This window comes from Mustela lutreola, chromosome 12 (genome assembly GCF_030435805.1).
Source record: "Mustela lutreola isolate mMusLut2 chromosome 12, mMusLut2.pri, whole genome shotgun sequence".
Classification (NCBI taxonomy): Eukaryota; Metazoa; Chordata; class Mammalia; order Carnivora; family Mustelidae; genus Mustela; species Mustela lutreola.
Genome location: NC_081301.1, coordinates 30,820,142 through 30,837,799, shown reverse-complemented (window position 1 = coordinate 30,837,799; position 17,658 = coordinate 30,820,142). Strand labels below are relative to the sequence as shown.

The window sequence follows — 17,658 nt, the reverse complement described above, 5'->3', positions numbered from 1 at the left end:
AGAGTTTTACTCATTTCCTCTGGCAGTGTCATGTTTACCTGATTTTTTGTGATTCTTGATTTCTGATGTTCCTGAGTGAGTGGTCTTCTCTTCCACAATTTACAGGTTTGCTTTAGCCAAGACAGTTCTTCCCGGGCAGCTCAGTTTGGGTTTCTGGACCTGTCTACTAGTAACATCCTTGGGCAGGGAGAACCTTGCTATCAGAGCAGTCTATTTTGGGGCAAGGGAATTTGAGTTTGTGCTGCTGCCTGAGAACAGCTGGATAGGCCTATTGGGTTGGTTCTCTGACCAAGAAAGGCTTTAGGAGGGACTGTGAGTAGCCTAGGGTTTCTGGTCAGGCTTACTAGATGGTTGGGTGGCTGGGTACTAGATTTAGCAGTAGGTGGGGCTATGAATTCACTTCCATGAATTGGCAGGGCAGCAGGACAGGCCCCAAGGCATGACCCACAATGCTGGGGGAGCTGGATTCCACCATGGGTTCTCTTTTCCCATTTGAGGAACCATGCAAAGGCTCAAGGCAGATATTTTGGCATGGTGCTACACCAGCCTGGTGTGCATTCTACTGTGTAGTGCAGTCAGCATGTAGGTGTTCCTCATATGCGAATGCAGTGTTATCTGGTCTCTGTGATGCAAAGGGCTGCAACCTCACTCCCATATTCTAGCACTTTCTCAACAGTGTCTTATCTGTGAATAGTTAATTGTTCTTTTAAGGGGAAGCCAAGTCTAGAACAACCTATGTTGCCATCTTGGTAACATCCCACCTACTCAGCCTTTACCAGACTCTTCATGCCTGCCTCATGGATTTATTTTTGGCTTAATCATAAGGAAAATGCCTGATATATAACAGACTCTGAATAAATGTTGGCTCCTTCCACAGTGTAATGTAGCATTCCATTTTTCCTTCACCAAATACACAGTGCTTTAAATACATCTCATTACTAATTTTCTGGCACATATACCCACACCTCTGCTTATGCCAGTTCTGCTGCCCAGAGTATCCTTCTCTGCCTGCTAAGCGCCTACACATCCTTTAAAACCCAGCACAAACACCAGCCTTATAAAGCCTTATCAGACCACCACCAATTTTCAGTCCCCACATTGTCCCATGCCATCTAGCTCCTCATTCTTGCCCAGTACTTCTCATACTGCATTTATGTGTTTAGACATTGGCTTGCCTGACCCTAAAGGCAGACTCAACTGATTCCTAGTTCAGGAAGTGTCTGATTAAACAAAACAAAACAAAAAACATTAAACATACTGCCGCTGTAAAGCAGAAATGGGAGCTTAAATGAATCTCCCAGTTCATCAAGTACTATTCCTATAGCTTCCAGGAAACATGTTTCACAGTACTATGATCGTAAAGCCTTTCTTGTCTTCTGACCCCACCAGCTACCAGCTTAGGAAGCACCTGTCTCACCTTCTGCATATGAAGGAGCTTGGAGCCAGAGATGTGGACAGATGGAACCGAGAGTGCCTGGCATTGTTGCTTCAAATTTGGAGGAAAGAACTGGAACTAACCTCCCCAAAGAACACTGCAGTAACCAGGACCACCAAGAGTTCATCCAAGGGCAGCTCAGGCACAAAGTCCACTAGACACTCAGTACTCAAGCAAATCTACGGTAATTGTCCTTTGGGCACTCTGTAGTTGACAAGCATCCCCAGAGTGTTACATCAGTATCCAAAATGGAATTTAATTACAATGAGCAAACCTCCTTTCAGGTAGGAATTTTATTATTCTATTTCCAGGCACCAAAAGAATCCTCAGCATCCACATTTAATGTCTCCAGCAGCTCTGGGTCAGAATTGGTTTCACTATGCATTCTACCATTTCAACCCAGAGAGCCTTCCAGCCAAAACGTCTTCTGCTGGCCTTCATTACTAAATGCCTCATCCTTTAAACCCCTCAAGACCACTGCTTGTGTCTTCCCATTACCCATCTGGAGGGCTCCAGGAGCAGGAAGACCCTGTCTGCCTCACTTTGACCTTAGGGTTGCCCTTCTGTGGGAATGCCCCAGACCCATGCACTACAGTAAATACTTGTTCAGCAGATGAGCTGCTTTAAGTGGAAACATTTTCAGCTCTGAAAAAAGCCCATCCAAATAAACCCAGCAGACACAAGCCTGGCTAGCTCCCCAAAAGAAAAACGTTGAGCCAAGGCACCTTTAGAAATAGACTTGCAGCCCAGGCAGCAAAACTTCAGAACTTTACCCTTGGCCTACATGGTATTTCCACACCATACCTAATTTATCTTGGCAGATACCAACAAGCTCAAGCCTTTACCTCAATGAGGAATTTAGAACTTGGTTAGGCTACAGCTGTCTTGTCAGAAATGGTCATTGTTGGTTGATTTCAGGTTGTTCTCAAGAAGGAAAAGTACCTCATCCCACAAGATCTTCCAGAGCTCATCCTGTGCTGCGTCTCAATTCAGGTAAGGAAGCCAATGCACTGGCAAAACAGACTGCAGAGATATGGGGGAAGAATTTGCCTTGTTTCATCCCCAAAGGTTGAAGATATCACAAGAGATATTGCCAGGGGTTTCCAATGGTCATTTGATTTGAGCTGTGCATACCTTTCATTTCCCTTTCGGAATTATTACTGCATCAACGTATCTCCACAAGAGGCAAGTCATTGTTAACATTACCTCCAGTAGAGACAACTGACGACAAATGGTACCTATTACTGATCACTTTTACATATTTGTTCACACCAAGAAAGAAGAGAAAATACTGTCTTTCTTCAAATAAGACCTTGGGGAATTCTTGCTCCATACTGGTTTTACATTAAGATTCTTCATCTCCTTCTCAAAGTTGAGAAGAAGTTCTGTTACCACAAATTCTGGCTTTTGCCTTTCATGATCCTGTGAGGAGGACATTTAATATTTAATAACCTGTCCTGCTCTGGCTTCACTCATACAGAAGCTCAGGGAACTTTCTTTTCAGCTATAAGACAAGAGTGTTTTACTCAGAGCCCCCTTCATTCACACCAGCATTAAATTTGGGTGATAAGTTCAGTGCTGTCAGCAGTTAATGTCAGATCCAGTGTTGCTCATGGGTGGCTATGGCAACACAGTACCCCCACCCTTGCCGATCTAGTCATCCTGCAGAACAGAGTGCAGCTGGGAAGGTGAACAATGACTGTCAGCATGAACTTTAACATTCATTTAGTTTTTGATGGGGAGAAAACCTGGATGTGGGGGTAGAGTCATTACTGCCCAATCTTTAATAAGAGTTGGCCAACTCATATAATAGAGGCAGGCTGATCAGGGAGTAGTGGGTAGGGCAGTAAGAACTGAAGCTGATTCCTTAGAAAGTTTCCATGTAAAAAAGAAAACTTTTGTTATACTTGAATGAACTGAAAATTAGTTTCAAAAACAATGGTCAAATAGAACCACCAGAGAAGCAGCATTTAGATAATCAGAGCATTTTGTACTTAGTCCTGGATTTTTCTCTTGAGACAATCAGAAATTTTAAAAATGAAGAAGAGCTTTAGAAGCACAAAAGGTTTTTTACATAAAGGGCAGAATAAATAAATTCAAATACTTAGTGGTTTCTTGGGATTTCACATAAATAGCTTGTTTGTCCTACATACGTAATTCTGACTGGCTTGGAAATAGACAAGCACTGAAGAAAATCTTTTCCTAAACCTAAACTTGGGGGAACAAAAGGTTTTGTTAGGTCCACCCATTCACATTAAGCATTAACCAGTGAATCAGGCTGACTGTCAGGGCTAACTAGTTTAGCTGGAACCAGTATGTGTTTTATACAGAAAACATGTCTATAAATAATTTCCACAGAAATAGGCACACAATGTTCTGCAGTGTAGTATCACAGATGCCAAACTGAACCAAGAAGAGAACATTAGTTTTGGTCTTCTCCATAATAAAAGTTTTCATTCTTCTGCTTTGAGAATTCCATGGGATTAAGGATCTTCTGATTTGTTCACTGTCCTGTTCAGTTGAAGAAAATTATCTGGCACATAGTAAGTGCTCCAATATTTGACTGAAGGCTTTAGTGGTGCCTTTACCTCTTTAAAGAGGAAGCAGAAAGGCAGCTGGATATCACAAAGTATATATATATATATAGCCTCCTTGGACTGTTTCTCCACATGCATTTGGGAGACTCCACATCCACAATCCGTGTTCTCTCCAGTCCTTCAACAGTAACCCCTGCAAACCACCTACAACATAGCAGCATAAGACCACTTATGTATGTATATAAAAATATATATAATCAGGGTGCCTGGGTGGCTCAGTGGGTTAAGCCTCTGACTTCGGCTCAGGTCATAATCTCAGGGTCCTGGGATTGAGCCCTGCATCGGGCTCTCTGCTCAGCAGGGAGCCTGCTCCCCCCGCCCCCGCCTGCCACTCTGTCTACTTGTGATTTTTCTGTTAAATAAATAGATAAATAAATATCTGTTAAATAAATAAAACCTTTAAAAATATATATATATATATATAAAACCTTTAAAAAATACATATATATCCTAAATTTGGGGGCCCATCTTTTTTTTTTTTTTAAAGATTTTATTTATTTACTTGACAGAGATCATAAGTAGGCAGAGAGGCAGGCAGAGAGTGAGGAGGAAGCCGGCTCCCTACCGAGCAGAGAGCCCGATGTGGGGCTCAATCCCAGGACCCTGGGATGACCTGGCGGGCCCATCTTTTTAAATACAAAAGAACTACATTTAAAAAAATCCACTCCAATGAATGGAATAGCCATGGCTCAAGTGATTACTGGTAATAACTCCCTTGTATGAATGCAGAATTCCTGCCCACCTATAGAAGGCTATGCAAGTAACTCAAGACTTGATACAAAAGGCAGCCGAAAACAGAGTTCCAGATCAACATTTCACTGTAAAAGAACTTTAAGTAACAGTAATAAAACCAGGAGAGAAATAATAAGACATGTTTGTAACTTTAACTACTCCCCTTTCATATTTGCTGCTTTGTTCCACAAAAAGTTAGGAGCAACAGATAGCAATATGACCTAAACAAGTTCTCTTAACCATCTGGCCTTGGCATCCTCATTTACCAAAAGAGAAGGTTTTTACATCACAGTTTTCCAACTGTGGCGCCCCACTTCAAGATTATATGCCTATCAGACTATCATCCTTAAAGATCGAGCTTTCAACAAATCTTTTTTCTACAATGGATTCTATAGCCAACTCTGTGGCCTGTGGAAAGTTAAGCTATGTAAGTATATATGTAGGTTTGTGGTATTTTATGTTGAAAGCAGAGAAAGCTATACCAATTATTGCAGACAGACTGAAGACCTAGGTCCCAGTCACAGCACAAGCACCTGACCCCTTTAGGTTGAGATGTCCTATTATCTTGGAGAATGAGGGAAAATGCAAGGCTAGTAAGTCATCCTGTTTCTATGACAAACTGGCCATCACCTTACTAGCCCCATGGATAGTCCATACCTAAATCCTTCTTCCTCAGTACTAAATTTAATAACCTGATTATCTCTCTGGTATTTGCTTTCAACAGTGAGCAACTTGCAGTGTATACACCTCCTTGAGAACAGTGGAAGATCAAAGAATTTTTCTTATAACCTACAACCAGCTACTCAATCAAAAACCAAAACAAAGCTCTGACCATCTCTGGAGGAAGAATGTGTCTGGGGTAGCTGGAATAGCTAGTGCAGAGTTCTAATTCTCTGCTGATTCATCTTTTACATCTTGAGACAACTTTAATCCTCACGCCTAAAGCCTTAGTGGCCTGAAAATGTGGTAACAACTAAGTGACCGTGTCTGAATGTTCTCTGTTCTTCTACCGCACTGTTTTGTACACTTAGCCTGTGCTACAAGGACCATGGTACACTGTGCCAAAGCTTCTTGGCTGTCTACCTTCACTTCAGTCAGTACAGCTGTAAAGCAGAACTTATAATTAACAGTAAAATCTAAGTAAAACTCAGAACATGAGCACGAACATGAGATTTCTGCCAGCCAGCTGGTGCAGGCCTGGGTTTTTGGCCCTGGTAAAGAACTAGATGAGATGGGTGGTTAGGAGCCTGTCCTACAGCACCCATCTTCTTCATTTCACTTTCTCTCCAATCAAATCTTATTCCAACATTATCATTTTTAAATTTTAGAGCAGAATCATGACCCAGCATTTGCATTTAAAAATTAAGACAAGGGGCACCTGGGTGGCTCAGTAAAACGTCTGCCTTTGGCTCAGGTCACGATCCTCTGGAGCTGTACGAGGCTCACCACTCACTGGGGAATCTGCTGGATATTCTCTCCCTTTCCTTCATAACCCTCCCCTCCCTTGCCCTACCCACCCCACCCCAAACACACACGCTCTCTCATTTTCTCTCTCTCTTTCACTCTAAAATAAATCAATCTTGGGGCACCTGGGTGGCTCAATCAGTTAAGCATCTGCCTTTTGCTCAATCTCCAGGTCCTGGGATCGGGCCCCTAATGAGGTTCCCTGCTCAGCAGGGAGTCTACCTGTCCCTCTCCTGCTCTCCGTTTGAACTCTATCAAATAAATAAAAGCTTAAGAAAAAATTGGCGGCACCTGGGTGGCTCAGTGGGTTAAGCCTCTGCCTTCGGCTCAGGTCAAGGTCTCAGGGTCCTGGGATCGAGCCCTGCATCAGGCTCTCTGCTCAGCAGGGAGCCTGCTTCCCCCTCTCTCTCTGCCTGCCTCTCTGCCTACTTTTGCTCTCTCTCTCTCTGTCAAATAAATAAAATCTTAAAAAAAAAAATCCTAAGACAATAACAGGCGCTCTGTTGATCCCTTACATTTTACAGTTCCCATGTTAGCCTCTGAAGGCCTCAGGTTACTGCTGTGTCCTGTGAACAGCAGTCTCACTTGCTGAGCACCAGCAGCAGTACCCCAGCACTGAGAAATCAACTGGGGAGGTTTACAGACTATTTACGTATAAGGTATTAATTCAGGCCTTTTCTGCCTGACCTGTATAGGTAAGCAATCTTGTCAAAATGCCATTCCTACTGGCAAGGAAAACAGTCCTAACTAAAACTATATACATTCTAAAAACATCTGGCATAAATACAATCCAGTGATCACAGGCTTTTTCACATTTTTAAGAGCAAAGTTACAATAGGAATATAGACAGAAGGCCTAAACAGTGACAGGCTCAAATATTTCTAGAACCACTTTCATTTTCTGAAAATTACTGCCACCTGTCCTGACAGTAAGAGTAAGCAATAAAGTGTTAACTGTAGCAAACTGTAAAAAATTAAGGTAATTATTTCATAATTATGAAAATAATGAATACAGGTGACCACTGAGCAGCCAGGTTTTGTATGGATCCACTGAACATGGTTTTTCAATAAATACATATAGTATTGATAAATACAGCTGTGGTACTGCAAATGTGTTCTTTTTCTCTAGCTTGCTTTAATAATTAGGTATCTAACACCAAAAAATATGGGTAAACTGATTATCAATAAGGCTTCTGGTCAACAGTATGCTATTAGTAGTAAAGGTCTGGGGGAAATCAAATGTTATACACAGACTTTTTGACTGGGGGGAGGGTGTCAGAATCCCCTAAATCTCCAATATTGTACAAGGGTCAATATAAATTGCTATATAATAGCTTCTAAAAGACCATTAGCGGAAAGTACTTTTGAAAGAATTAACTTGATCAAAACAAGCTCCAGTTAGGTATAGAAGAACCCCAAACAACTGTAGCACTATCTTAAAATCTTGCTCCTGCAGAGGGGAGAGAAAACTGCTGTATATAATAGGACTCCATAGTCAGAAGCTGAATGTCATGATGGAGAAGGGCAACTATTCCCAAATAAAAAACTGGTTTCTGTTGCTGTCTGAATGAACCGGAGGTGAGACCACACACAGAGACTCTGCTACTTCCTCGATAAATAATAGAAGATACTATATTATCACTGTATATTTTATAAATATTTAGTTCCTATGAAATGCAAAATACACTAACCACCTGTAAGCAAGTATTATGTACTAGTCCAAAAAGCCAGCCTGCGTTATTTTCCTACCTTAGAACAAAGGAAGGTTCATAAACTTCTTTAAAAGTTCAACTTTAATGACAAACATTACATCAGTCTCTCTTCAAAATTAGATGTGAATAAACAGTTTCAAACAGGAGGTACCACGATGTCTCTTACTGTACTCAATACACTGTACTCAGTGCACTGGGACCCTGGGGATGCCCAGTGATATATACATTGAAGCAATAATGCAAGTCTGTGAGCCACTGTTCCTGAATACCTCCACTCTTCAAGGTCTGCAAAGAAAAAGAGGAATTTGAGAATTGTATCAAAACTGTTATGCTACCTGACAGTATTTTACAAACCCAAACAAGACTTCCAAACCACTGCAATATCATCTTCTATCTATCAATCACCACAGGAAATCTTACTGGAAATGGAGATTTGTTAATTGGGCATTACCACTGGCAGTGAAAATTCCTAGTTACACTCCCAAATACAAGCAGTACTACCAGTTTCTACTTTCATCTGTTCCCTCTCAAATACTAGGAACTAATGAAATTTCACCATCAACCATCCCTACACTCTGGACTTCCTCACAATCTTTGTACTAAGATCAACTGAGAATAATTCTACAAGGCCAAGTGATATTTTCTGTCATTCTCTTCCTTATAGAGGTAAGCTGATTCTGCAACCTCAGAATAATCCAAATTCTTGACTTTTCTTCCCTTCTATTTCTGAATGGCGCCTCTTCCATTACTTCCAGAAGGCTGCTGAGAAAATTCAGAACAAGAACCTGTTACATGTATCTAATTAAGTTCTATTACTCTGAAGTATTACACATAACAACTAATAAAGCTCCAAATACCTACATAAGAAACCTCTAACTCTTCCAAACCAAAACCACTACAGGAATCCTAGAGATGCCTCTGCAAAACAGAACCAACCACTAGACAAGACTGAAACCTGCAACTTCTTAACTTTCTCTTATTCTCCAGTGAACTAAGTGACTAGAAATTGGTTATAGTGTATTCCTGGTAAATAATTTTTTTAATGACAGCTGACATTTGTTGAGAACTTAGTATCTGTTACACTAAAAACTGAGTAATCTCATTTTATGGTTACCAAAACTCAATTAAGTTGCTATTCTTACAGCAAAGTAAAACAACGGACAGGTTTAAAAACGATACCAAACTACCACAGTTCATCATCAGAGTCTGTATCAGACTCCTGGTAGGAGTGACTCTGATGCCTGTACTTCTTCTAAGTTGCTTGCCATCTGGTTTCAATATGACTGCTTTATGGCTTTTATTATGGACTTTGGATCAAAGACCTCCCCTGGTTAAGTGGCAGGTGCTAGTGTTTAGGGAAAGCCTTGGAAAATCACTATGGTGGGCTTACTTCCAAGAGTCAGTCAATGTACACAGGGGACCTAACCTCCCAAGAGCAACAGCCCCATTCCCTGCGAGGAATCCCTTTTTCTAGTAATAGTACAAAGCCCTGTTTCACACTTCTTACCGTGATATTCTTGATGATCTGCTGCACCAAGATGGCGTTGGTTAACATATGAGTCCTGAGGGGTGCGTGCTGAAGCAGCAGGCGAAGCAGCTGGCCCACAACAGGCAGCTCCTCAGGCCCAGCTCTGTTCACCCGCAGGCTCTGCAGCATCAACCTGAGGACTCGAGGCAGGAGAGCCAAGATGGAAACACAGACCCCCCACAGTTTGTCCCTACAACAAAAGACAAAAATGAGTCAGAGAGCCAACACACATAGAAAGAGTACCCTTTCTGTATTTCCTAAAACTGAAAAATGTCCTTTTTAAAAAACATGTGGTGTTCTCTGATAAAACTCTACAAATCAGAACTAATAACTAGGTTTCATCAGAGCTAAGTTTAAGCAAATCCAATAAAGAACCAGGTGCTCTCCCCAATTTAATGAGTTCTAGGAAGCCTAAGAAATCAGCACTTTCCTGGGCTTAACAGGACATTCTTGAAGCCCTGGTGATCATGTAACACAGAATTAGCCAAGGAACAGAATAATCTATATATGCATACTATTCTCTACAACTGAACATTATTCAAGTATTACACAACATCAAAAATCAAGAGTAAGACTGTCACACTGATAAAAAGAAAAAAATGGGATGCCTGACTCAGTCAGTACAGCATGTGACCCTTGATCTCAGGGTCTTGTCTTTGAACCCCATGTTGGGGATAGAGTTTACTTGAAAAAAGAATAGAGGCACTTAGGTGGCTCAGCTGGTTAAGTGGTTTCAGTTCAGGCCATGATCTCCGAGCTGTGCAACAGAGCCCCTCACTGGTCTCCATACTCAGCTCTCAAAGTCTGACTGAAATTCCTTCCCCCTTCCCTTCCCACTGCTCTCTCACATGCTCTCTCTCTCTAAAATAAATAAAATCTTAAAAAAAAAAACACATAAAACAACAAAACTTCATGAAACTCTATGCGTGTGACCTGAATTCTGAGCTGCTTCAATATTTTGAAGAGGACAGATTTGTGGAGAAAGTTGTGCTCACAAGGAACCAAAATGGATTGCAGAAAGTAGACAATTAGGGAACTATTACTGTATTACCAGGTCATGAAAGGCCAGAAATAATAAATCAAATTTTAGTATGCATCATTCTCTTGGTATTTTTATACAGCAGGAACAAAAATGTTTTATGATAAAGGTTAAGTGGACTTGCAGCTAGCCTAACCACAATCCCGAAGTGTCAATTAAATGGAGCAATGAAGAGTCCACTGGCTAACCGCTAAAAGCCCTGACCTTAGTCTGTTAGAGATTCTGTATCAAGAGTGCATAATCCGGGGCACCTGGGTGGCTCAGTGGGTTAAGTCTCTGCCTTCAGCTCAGGTCAGGAACTCCCGGTCCTGGGATCGAGCCCCACATCGGGCTCTCTGCTCAGTGGGGAGCCTGCTTCCTCCTCTCTCTCTCTGTCTGCCTCTCTGCCTACTTGTGATGTCTCTCTGTCAAATAGATAAATAAAAAATCTTAAAAAAAAAAAGAGTGCATAATCCTCCTAGTCCCGAAATCCTTCAGAGAATCTGACTACCTCCAAATGTAGAAGCTGCAGTCCTTTCACAATTTGATCAACCTCCCCAACTTCATATACAGCAACTGCATCAAAGGTGGATACTGAATCCATTCTCAGCCAACCAGACCCTCTTTTTGGAGACTTCATTCACCCTGTTGACTCATGCATAGCCAGGTTAGTAGAGCCACATGCAAGGAGAAAAAAGCCAGATTGCAGACACAGCTAATAAGGAGGCAAAGGTACAGAGATAAAGACTACACAATCTAGAAGAAAATATAGAGAGAACTACTTTGGCTCCTAAGGAGTTTCAGTTCCTGCTTCCCCAATTCCTAGCCCTTGGGTTTTCTAAGTTACCCCTGTAATGGTTCAATATTCATGTTCTATTTTAACTTGAGTGGATTTCAAGTAAATGCTGACCAAAACTATGCTAAAAGGGCTCAGGAAGGGCGCCTGGGTGGCTCAGTGGGTTAAAGCCTCTGCCTTTGGCTCAGGTCATGATCTTGGGATCCAGAGATCGAGTCCCACATCGGGCTCTCTGCTCAAGAAGGAGCCTGTTTCCTTCTCTCTCTGCCTGCCTCTCTGCCTACTTGGGATCTCTCTTTCTGTCAAATAAATAAATAGAATCTTAAAAAAAAAAAAAGCTCATAAATTCTACACAATACTAAATATAAGTGGAATGGATCAATAAAGTTTAAAACTCCACCTTAAAATACACAATTTAAAATTGTCAAGCCAAAAAGAAATACAAGAGACCTGGATACCACAGGCAATAGAAGAAATACTATATGAACAGCCATTCCTAGGGTTTTCTAAGAGTTGTCATGAGTGTACTCATTCTAAGTGTATGCATGCTGAAGTGTTTAAAGGGCAGAACTGGGGGTCACCTGGGTGGCTCAGTCAGTTACGTGTCTGCCTTCAGCTCAGGTCATGATCTCAGGGTATTGGGATGGAGCCCTGCGGCCAGCTTCCTGCTCAAGGAGGAGTCTGCTTCTCCTTCTCCCTCTGGCCCTCCCCCACCACACTCCTGCTCTCTCTTGTGCATACATGCACTCTCAAATAAATAAAATCTTAAAAAAAAAAAAAAAAAAAAAAACAAAAACGGGGACCAATGAAATTAAGGTTTCAGAACTCAAAACCGTAGTTCTAAAAACTAATGAAAGTTCAGTATTTTGTATACAATTTTAAAGAGTTCAGGTAAATTCACAAACTTCTGACATATTCTAAATAGGTTGGCAGCCTCCCCAACCTTCTACTCCAATCACAGAGAAATACAGATAAAATGCTAAAAAAAAAAAAAAAAAAAAAAACAGCCAAATTTAAAAGCCAGAATGGGTGAAATCTCTAGGTGCCAGAAACCATTACAGAAGTCATATAAAGAGAACCCAACAGAGGTACAGAACTGGATATGGGATTTTAGGGCTGGGTTTTCAATAGCTAAGTGTTGGAAGCTGAGACTTCAGGCCCTAGGTGTGGGAGGCAGGAAGCTAGAACTGGGCTCCATGTATATAGCTGGAAGGCAGGACAATGCACATGTAAAACTCACCCACAGGGAGGTCTCCATACTCTGCACCAAACGCTCATAAGATCCACTCAGAGAAAAAGTATACAATCCAAAACAGGAGTTTGTTCAACCCCATGAAAAAATTTCCAGAGCTACACCTGCTTCCCTACATAAGGGAGAATTCCAACGCCAGAGAATAAAAAGAAAAAACAGAACTGACAGGAACTTTAAAGTAATACCAATATATCATGGGAAAAAAAAGAATGACAATAAGTCAAGTAAAAACCCACAACAGAGCAAAGAAAAGAAAAGAATAGGGCTGATAAAATTAAAACTCGATGGAGTTAAATAAAACATACAACAAAGTGGAAAATGTTTCAGAGGTAGAAGACAGATTGAGAGGCTCCCTTCATTTAGAAGAGAAAAAACAGGGGAGGTAACAAATGATAAGAGCACTCCCAGACCTGAAGGAAAAACACCCAGACTTCAGATCGAAGAGTACACTAAGTCTCAAGAGGCAGGTAACAACAAACCCACATGAGGACACACTTTTATCTGCAAAACCACAAAAGTTAAGGAGAAAACAGTAAAACTGCAGAGAACAGATTACTACCTAGAACCAAGAGGACTCAGTGACAACAGATTTTTCATTACTAACAATTAGTCCAGAAGACGACGAGAGTTTCTTCAAAGTCCAGTGGCCATGGTTTTTAACAACTCAAACTGACTGGTCAAGCCTGATGTTTCGGCCAGCTCTTGTGAAATCAAAGCGTCCTAGTAATTTGACTGGCATTCTCATTATTTATAACCTTACAAACACCTTCTCTGGGAAGACAGAGTAGCCCAAAAGGGAATTTAAGCACATAAGATTCTGGCTGGCAACACATCTTTTGTGACTAAATAATGTTACCCCAAGAGAGGCAGAGAGTTCTGGAAACACCAACTGTTTCAATATCTAGCATGAAACATTTAAAACTAGGCATTTTAAACAGGTAAAAAATATTTCATACACTGAACTTTGTTCCATCCAGCCACAGAAAGTCAAAAGTGGGATGTTTCTCCATAAGAAATTATAAAAGATCTTTAAAAGTTCTCATCAAAGTATTCAATAAAGGGGCTATTTCAATGACAGGAAATAACAAATAGCAACATACACACATTTCATAAATTATAAAATTTTTTGAACCCTAAGAAGTTCCTTGGGATTTATAAAGCCTGTTCTTGACCTATCAGACCTAAAGTCTAATGATATGTAAGAAAATCATCATCGAATCTGTATTTATGTATAAATTTTAGAATCGAAAGTAAAGTCCATTTTAAACATTCACACTTAGCAAAAAAAAAAAAAAAAAAAATTGTCTGTTGACAGTAAAATGGGTTAATTTATTGTACATTCCTGTAACAAAATACTATAGAGGAGGTATACTGGATAAAGCACAGCCAATCATAGTCACAGGCAGTTATTTATAAACAGTGATACTGAAAGAGCCACACCCAGTCATTTACATGTTCTCTGTTGCAGCTTTCCTACTGCCACAGCTGTGTTGAATAATTCTGACTGACAAGAGACTTTATGGCATGAAAAACCTAAACTACTATCCAACTCTTTTTATTTTTAACTTTTTTTTTTTTAATTTGTTTGACAGGCAGAGATCACAAGTAGGTGGAGAGGCAGGCAAAGAGAGAGGAGGAAGCAGGCTCCCTGCTGAGCAGAGAGCCTGATGTGGGGCTGGATCCCAGGACCCTGGGATCATGACCTGAGCTGAAGGCAGAGGCTTTAACACACTGAGCCACCCAGGCGCCCTATCCGACTCTTTAGAAAAAGAAGTTTGCTTAAGCCCTGATACAGAGAAAAAAGAAATGAAGTAGATTTCTGAATCAACATGAATGACTCACAAATGGTATCAAATCACAAAAAATAAGAGCAAAAATTGGTTTATAAACACACATGTAATTTTTAATAAAAAGGCAAGGAAATGATTAACACATATTAAAAACAAACCACAGGCTCAAAATGGCATCACTTAGGTGAAAGCCCCAAGTCAGCAAACCAAGACTAACCTAACTGCAGTTTTAACCCCTTAGAAACCTAACCTTTAACTAGTTAACATGGGAACTTCTGGTCAACATGAGGAAAAATTACTTATAGACTCCTTCCATTCCCCTTGGGAGGACCACCCTGCCTAAACGATGGATTCTTTGCTAGTAATTTCCTTTTTCCCACTCTCTGTCTACCTTAAAAAAACCTTTATGTAGCCCTTGAGAGCTCCCCTCTCTACTTGCCAGATGGAATGCTGCCCAATTAATGAATCAATTAACGAAGCCAGTCAGATATTTAAATTAATTTCCTAGGTTGAATTTTTGTTATTTAACACACAAAAATGATCTCTGGGGTGTGCAGGAGAGAAAGGTAACTATAGAGGGTACACTAAGTGTGTGTTGATGGTGTTGTATTTCTGAACCTAGAGACTGGTTAAACGGATATTCAATTTATACTTACTCTTTAAACTATATAAATGTTTCATACATATATATATGCATTTATTTTTATGATAAGTAACAGTTAAAAAATTAGAAAATATATCAAAATGTTAACAGGCAGTAATTATTTTCTTATACTGATATTAGATATTTTAGAAATTTGTATTTCTATAAAGTCTAGACTTCTATAAAAAAATTTAACAGGCAGGGCGCGCCTGGGTGGCTCAGTGGGATAAGCCTCTGCCTTTGGCTCAGGTCGTGATCCCAGGGTCCTGGGATCGAGCCCCACATCCGGCTCTCTGCTCAGCAGGGAGCCTGCTTCCCCCTCTTTCTTTCTGCCTTCCTCTCTGCCTACTTGTGATCTGTCAAATAAATAAATAAAGGGGCGCCTGGGTGGCTCAGTGGGTTAAGCCGCTGCCTTCGGCTCAGGTCATGATCCCAGGGTCCTGGGATCGAGTCCTGCATAGGGCTCTCTGCTCAGCGGGGAACCTGCTTCCCTCTCTCTCTGCTTGCCTCTCTGCCTACTTGTGATTTCTCTCTGTCAAATAAATAAATAAAATCTTTAAAATAAATAAATAAATGAATGAATGAATAAATAAATAAATAAATAAAAATCTTTTAAAAAAAATTAACAGGCATACCAAGAACATAGAATACTTTTTTAATTTAACATTTAACATTTTAATGTTAAAATATTATGTTAGGGGCGCCTGGGTGGCTCAGTGGGTTAAGCCTCTGCCTTCAGCTCAGGTCATGATCCCAGTGTCCTGGGATTGAGCCCCGCATCCGGCTCTCTGCTCAACAGGGAGCCTGCTTTCCTCTCTCTCTCTCTGCCTGCTTGTGATCTCTGTCTGTCAAATGAATAAATAAATCTTTAAAAAAAATAAAATAAAATATTATGTTAATAATAATAATGTTAAAATAATTTAACATTTAATTTAAAATGAGAATACTTTTTTAAATTAAAGTGAAATATTCCAAACTATGTTAGAAACTTTATCTGAAACTTTAGTCTGAAGAGCTATATATAATAGCTGCACTATGTAAGAGCTAAGGTAGTAACTAATACGAACTTGCATCTTAGAAAATTTTCCTTAAATCAAAAGAATTTAAAAATTCTACTCTGGTTAGCTCAAAACAAAATGCAAAGGCTTATACTTATTTAATAAGTGCATTCTTCTAAAGGTAAGATAGAATTTTTTTTTCTTGCTAGACCTACAATAACATTAATAAGGAAAGCTCCCAAAAAACTTTATGCCATCTAGTTTTTCAAATTTGTAGCTTAAAAGAAAAAACAAAAACTAAAAATTCTCATCACAATACAATAGGAATTTTAAAAAGAACAAAGAAAATGGCAGTCAGGTTCACACAAGTTCTAAAAGAGAATTTAGGATATTTCCCAAATCTAATTTTCTTTCACTCTTTTTGTTTTAATTTTAAAAATTTTACATTTTATTCTTATTTATTTGTTTGGAGAGGTAGGTATGAAAAATATAACAAAGTTGAAGAATACAAAAACTATTACCTCTTTCTTAGATGTTCTGCTTCTCCTTTCTCTAAAGTGAGCAGAAAATAAAGAAGACTGTAGCAACAAGAAGCCAGAAATGGCAGGAGAGTCTCACTAAGTACACACGTATGGTCCAGGAGCTTACAGATAACACCCAAAACACAGCCAGCTGTACTGTCAGGAATTACAGTCAACCCAACCTAGGCAGAGAAAAATGAGATTAATGACCTCCTTGGAACAATCCCTCTCTCTAGGATAAAACCAAACCCCATTAACTGGAGAGTTAGCCTAACATCACTTCTACTGAAAAACAGTACATACATAATACATGCCACCCGCCATACCGTAAAGTCCTGTTTTCCCTGAAGAGTTCGATTACTGCATTAAATAACTTTTAGAGCATGCCAACTCAAAAAATACTATTAACCTAGTCCACTGTCTCCCATCCATGACAAAGTCTACTAAAATCTTCAAGACATTACAATTTCTGATGGTCAGAAATACCATCATTTGAAAGGATTATCTCATGCACCCTCCAAAAACTCTTGATACCAACAATCACATTTACTGATCTTTATTAGATTCTTCAGACTAGAAAACTCTAATATATGGCACCACCCCTACCCCAGGAAATTAGATGTACAAACCAGAGTTCATTTTACAATTAGCCTTACCCTGCCCCTTCATTTAGCTACTCATTCAGACATGATTAAGTAAAACACCCTGGAGTAAGACATCACTACACTGAACACTTGACTGATTCACTGCCCCAAAACCTCGATAAGGGACATCATGGTGTATGTATTCATCTGGACTCTACTGTAAATTTTCAGTAGGGTGTACTCTAACTTATAATTGTTATGTATGCATGGTTTAAATCTCCTGAAAACTACTGTTGAGTCATCATGAAAGTCTACAGGCTCTGATCAGACTGTCTGAATACAGTGGCCAAGAAGGACTATCGTGTTGATCTTTTAACTAGAACAATGAATGTAGTCAAAGAAAGACATAAATACCTGGAGAAGAGATGAAAAGACACAACACATAAAGATTGGAAGTTCAATAGCAAAGAGAAAAGAGTACTGGGAATTCAAAACAGTATTCTTCCAACTTAGGGGAAGTAACATTTTAAAGGAGAATAGGGAGTTGGAATGTGTCTATAAAATTACCCAAATAAGTGAGAGTGCCTAG

At 39.9% G+C, this 17,658-nt stretch overlaps 2 protein-coding genes across 5 annotated transcripts in view; one reads left to right on the top strand and one right to left on the bottom strand.

Moving 5' to 3' along the window:
* The window catches only part of INVS (inversin), a 174,103-nt gene extending 167,397 nt beyond the window's left edge, over positions 1-6,706 (top strand). For both annotated transcript variants that reach the window (XM_059143533.1, XM_059143534.1), the window contains 3 exons: positions 1,390-1,619; positions 2,354-2,428; positions 5,489-6,706. In XM_059143533.1, coding sequence (XP_058999516.1) covers positions 1,390-1,619; positions 2,354-2,428; positions 5,489-5,595 — 412 coding nt within the window. In that variant the 3' untranslated portion in view covers positions 5,596-6,706. The remainder of the gene's footprint in view (positions 1-1,389; positions 1,620-2,353; positions 2,429-5,488) is intronic.
* Positions 6,707-8,002: 1,296 nt separating this feature from the next.
* The window catches only part of TEX10 (testis expressed 10), a 64,671-nt gene continuing 55,015 nt past the window's right edge, over positions 8,003-17,658 (bottom strand). For 2 of the 3 annotated variants that reach the window (XM_059143535.1, XM_059143536.1), the window contains exons 13-15: positions 16,486-16,667; positions 9,447-9,657; positions 8,003-8,224 (exon numbers count right to left, since the gene is read on the bottom strand). In XM_059143535.1, the coding sequence (XP_058999518.1) occupies positions 8,111-8,224; positions 9,447-9,657; positions 16,486-16,667 (507 nt within the window). In that variant the 3' untranslated portion in view covers positions 8,003-8,110. The remainder of the gene's footprint in view (positions 8,225-9,446; positions 9,658-16,485; positions 16,668-17,658) is intronic. The other variant, XR_009346675.1, reaches the window with a different exon arrangement.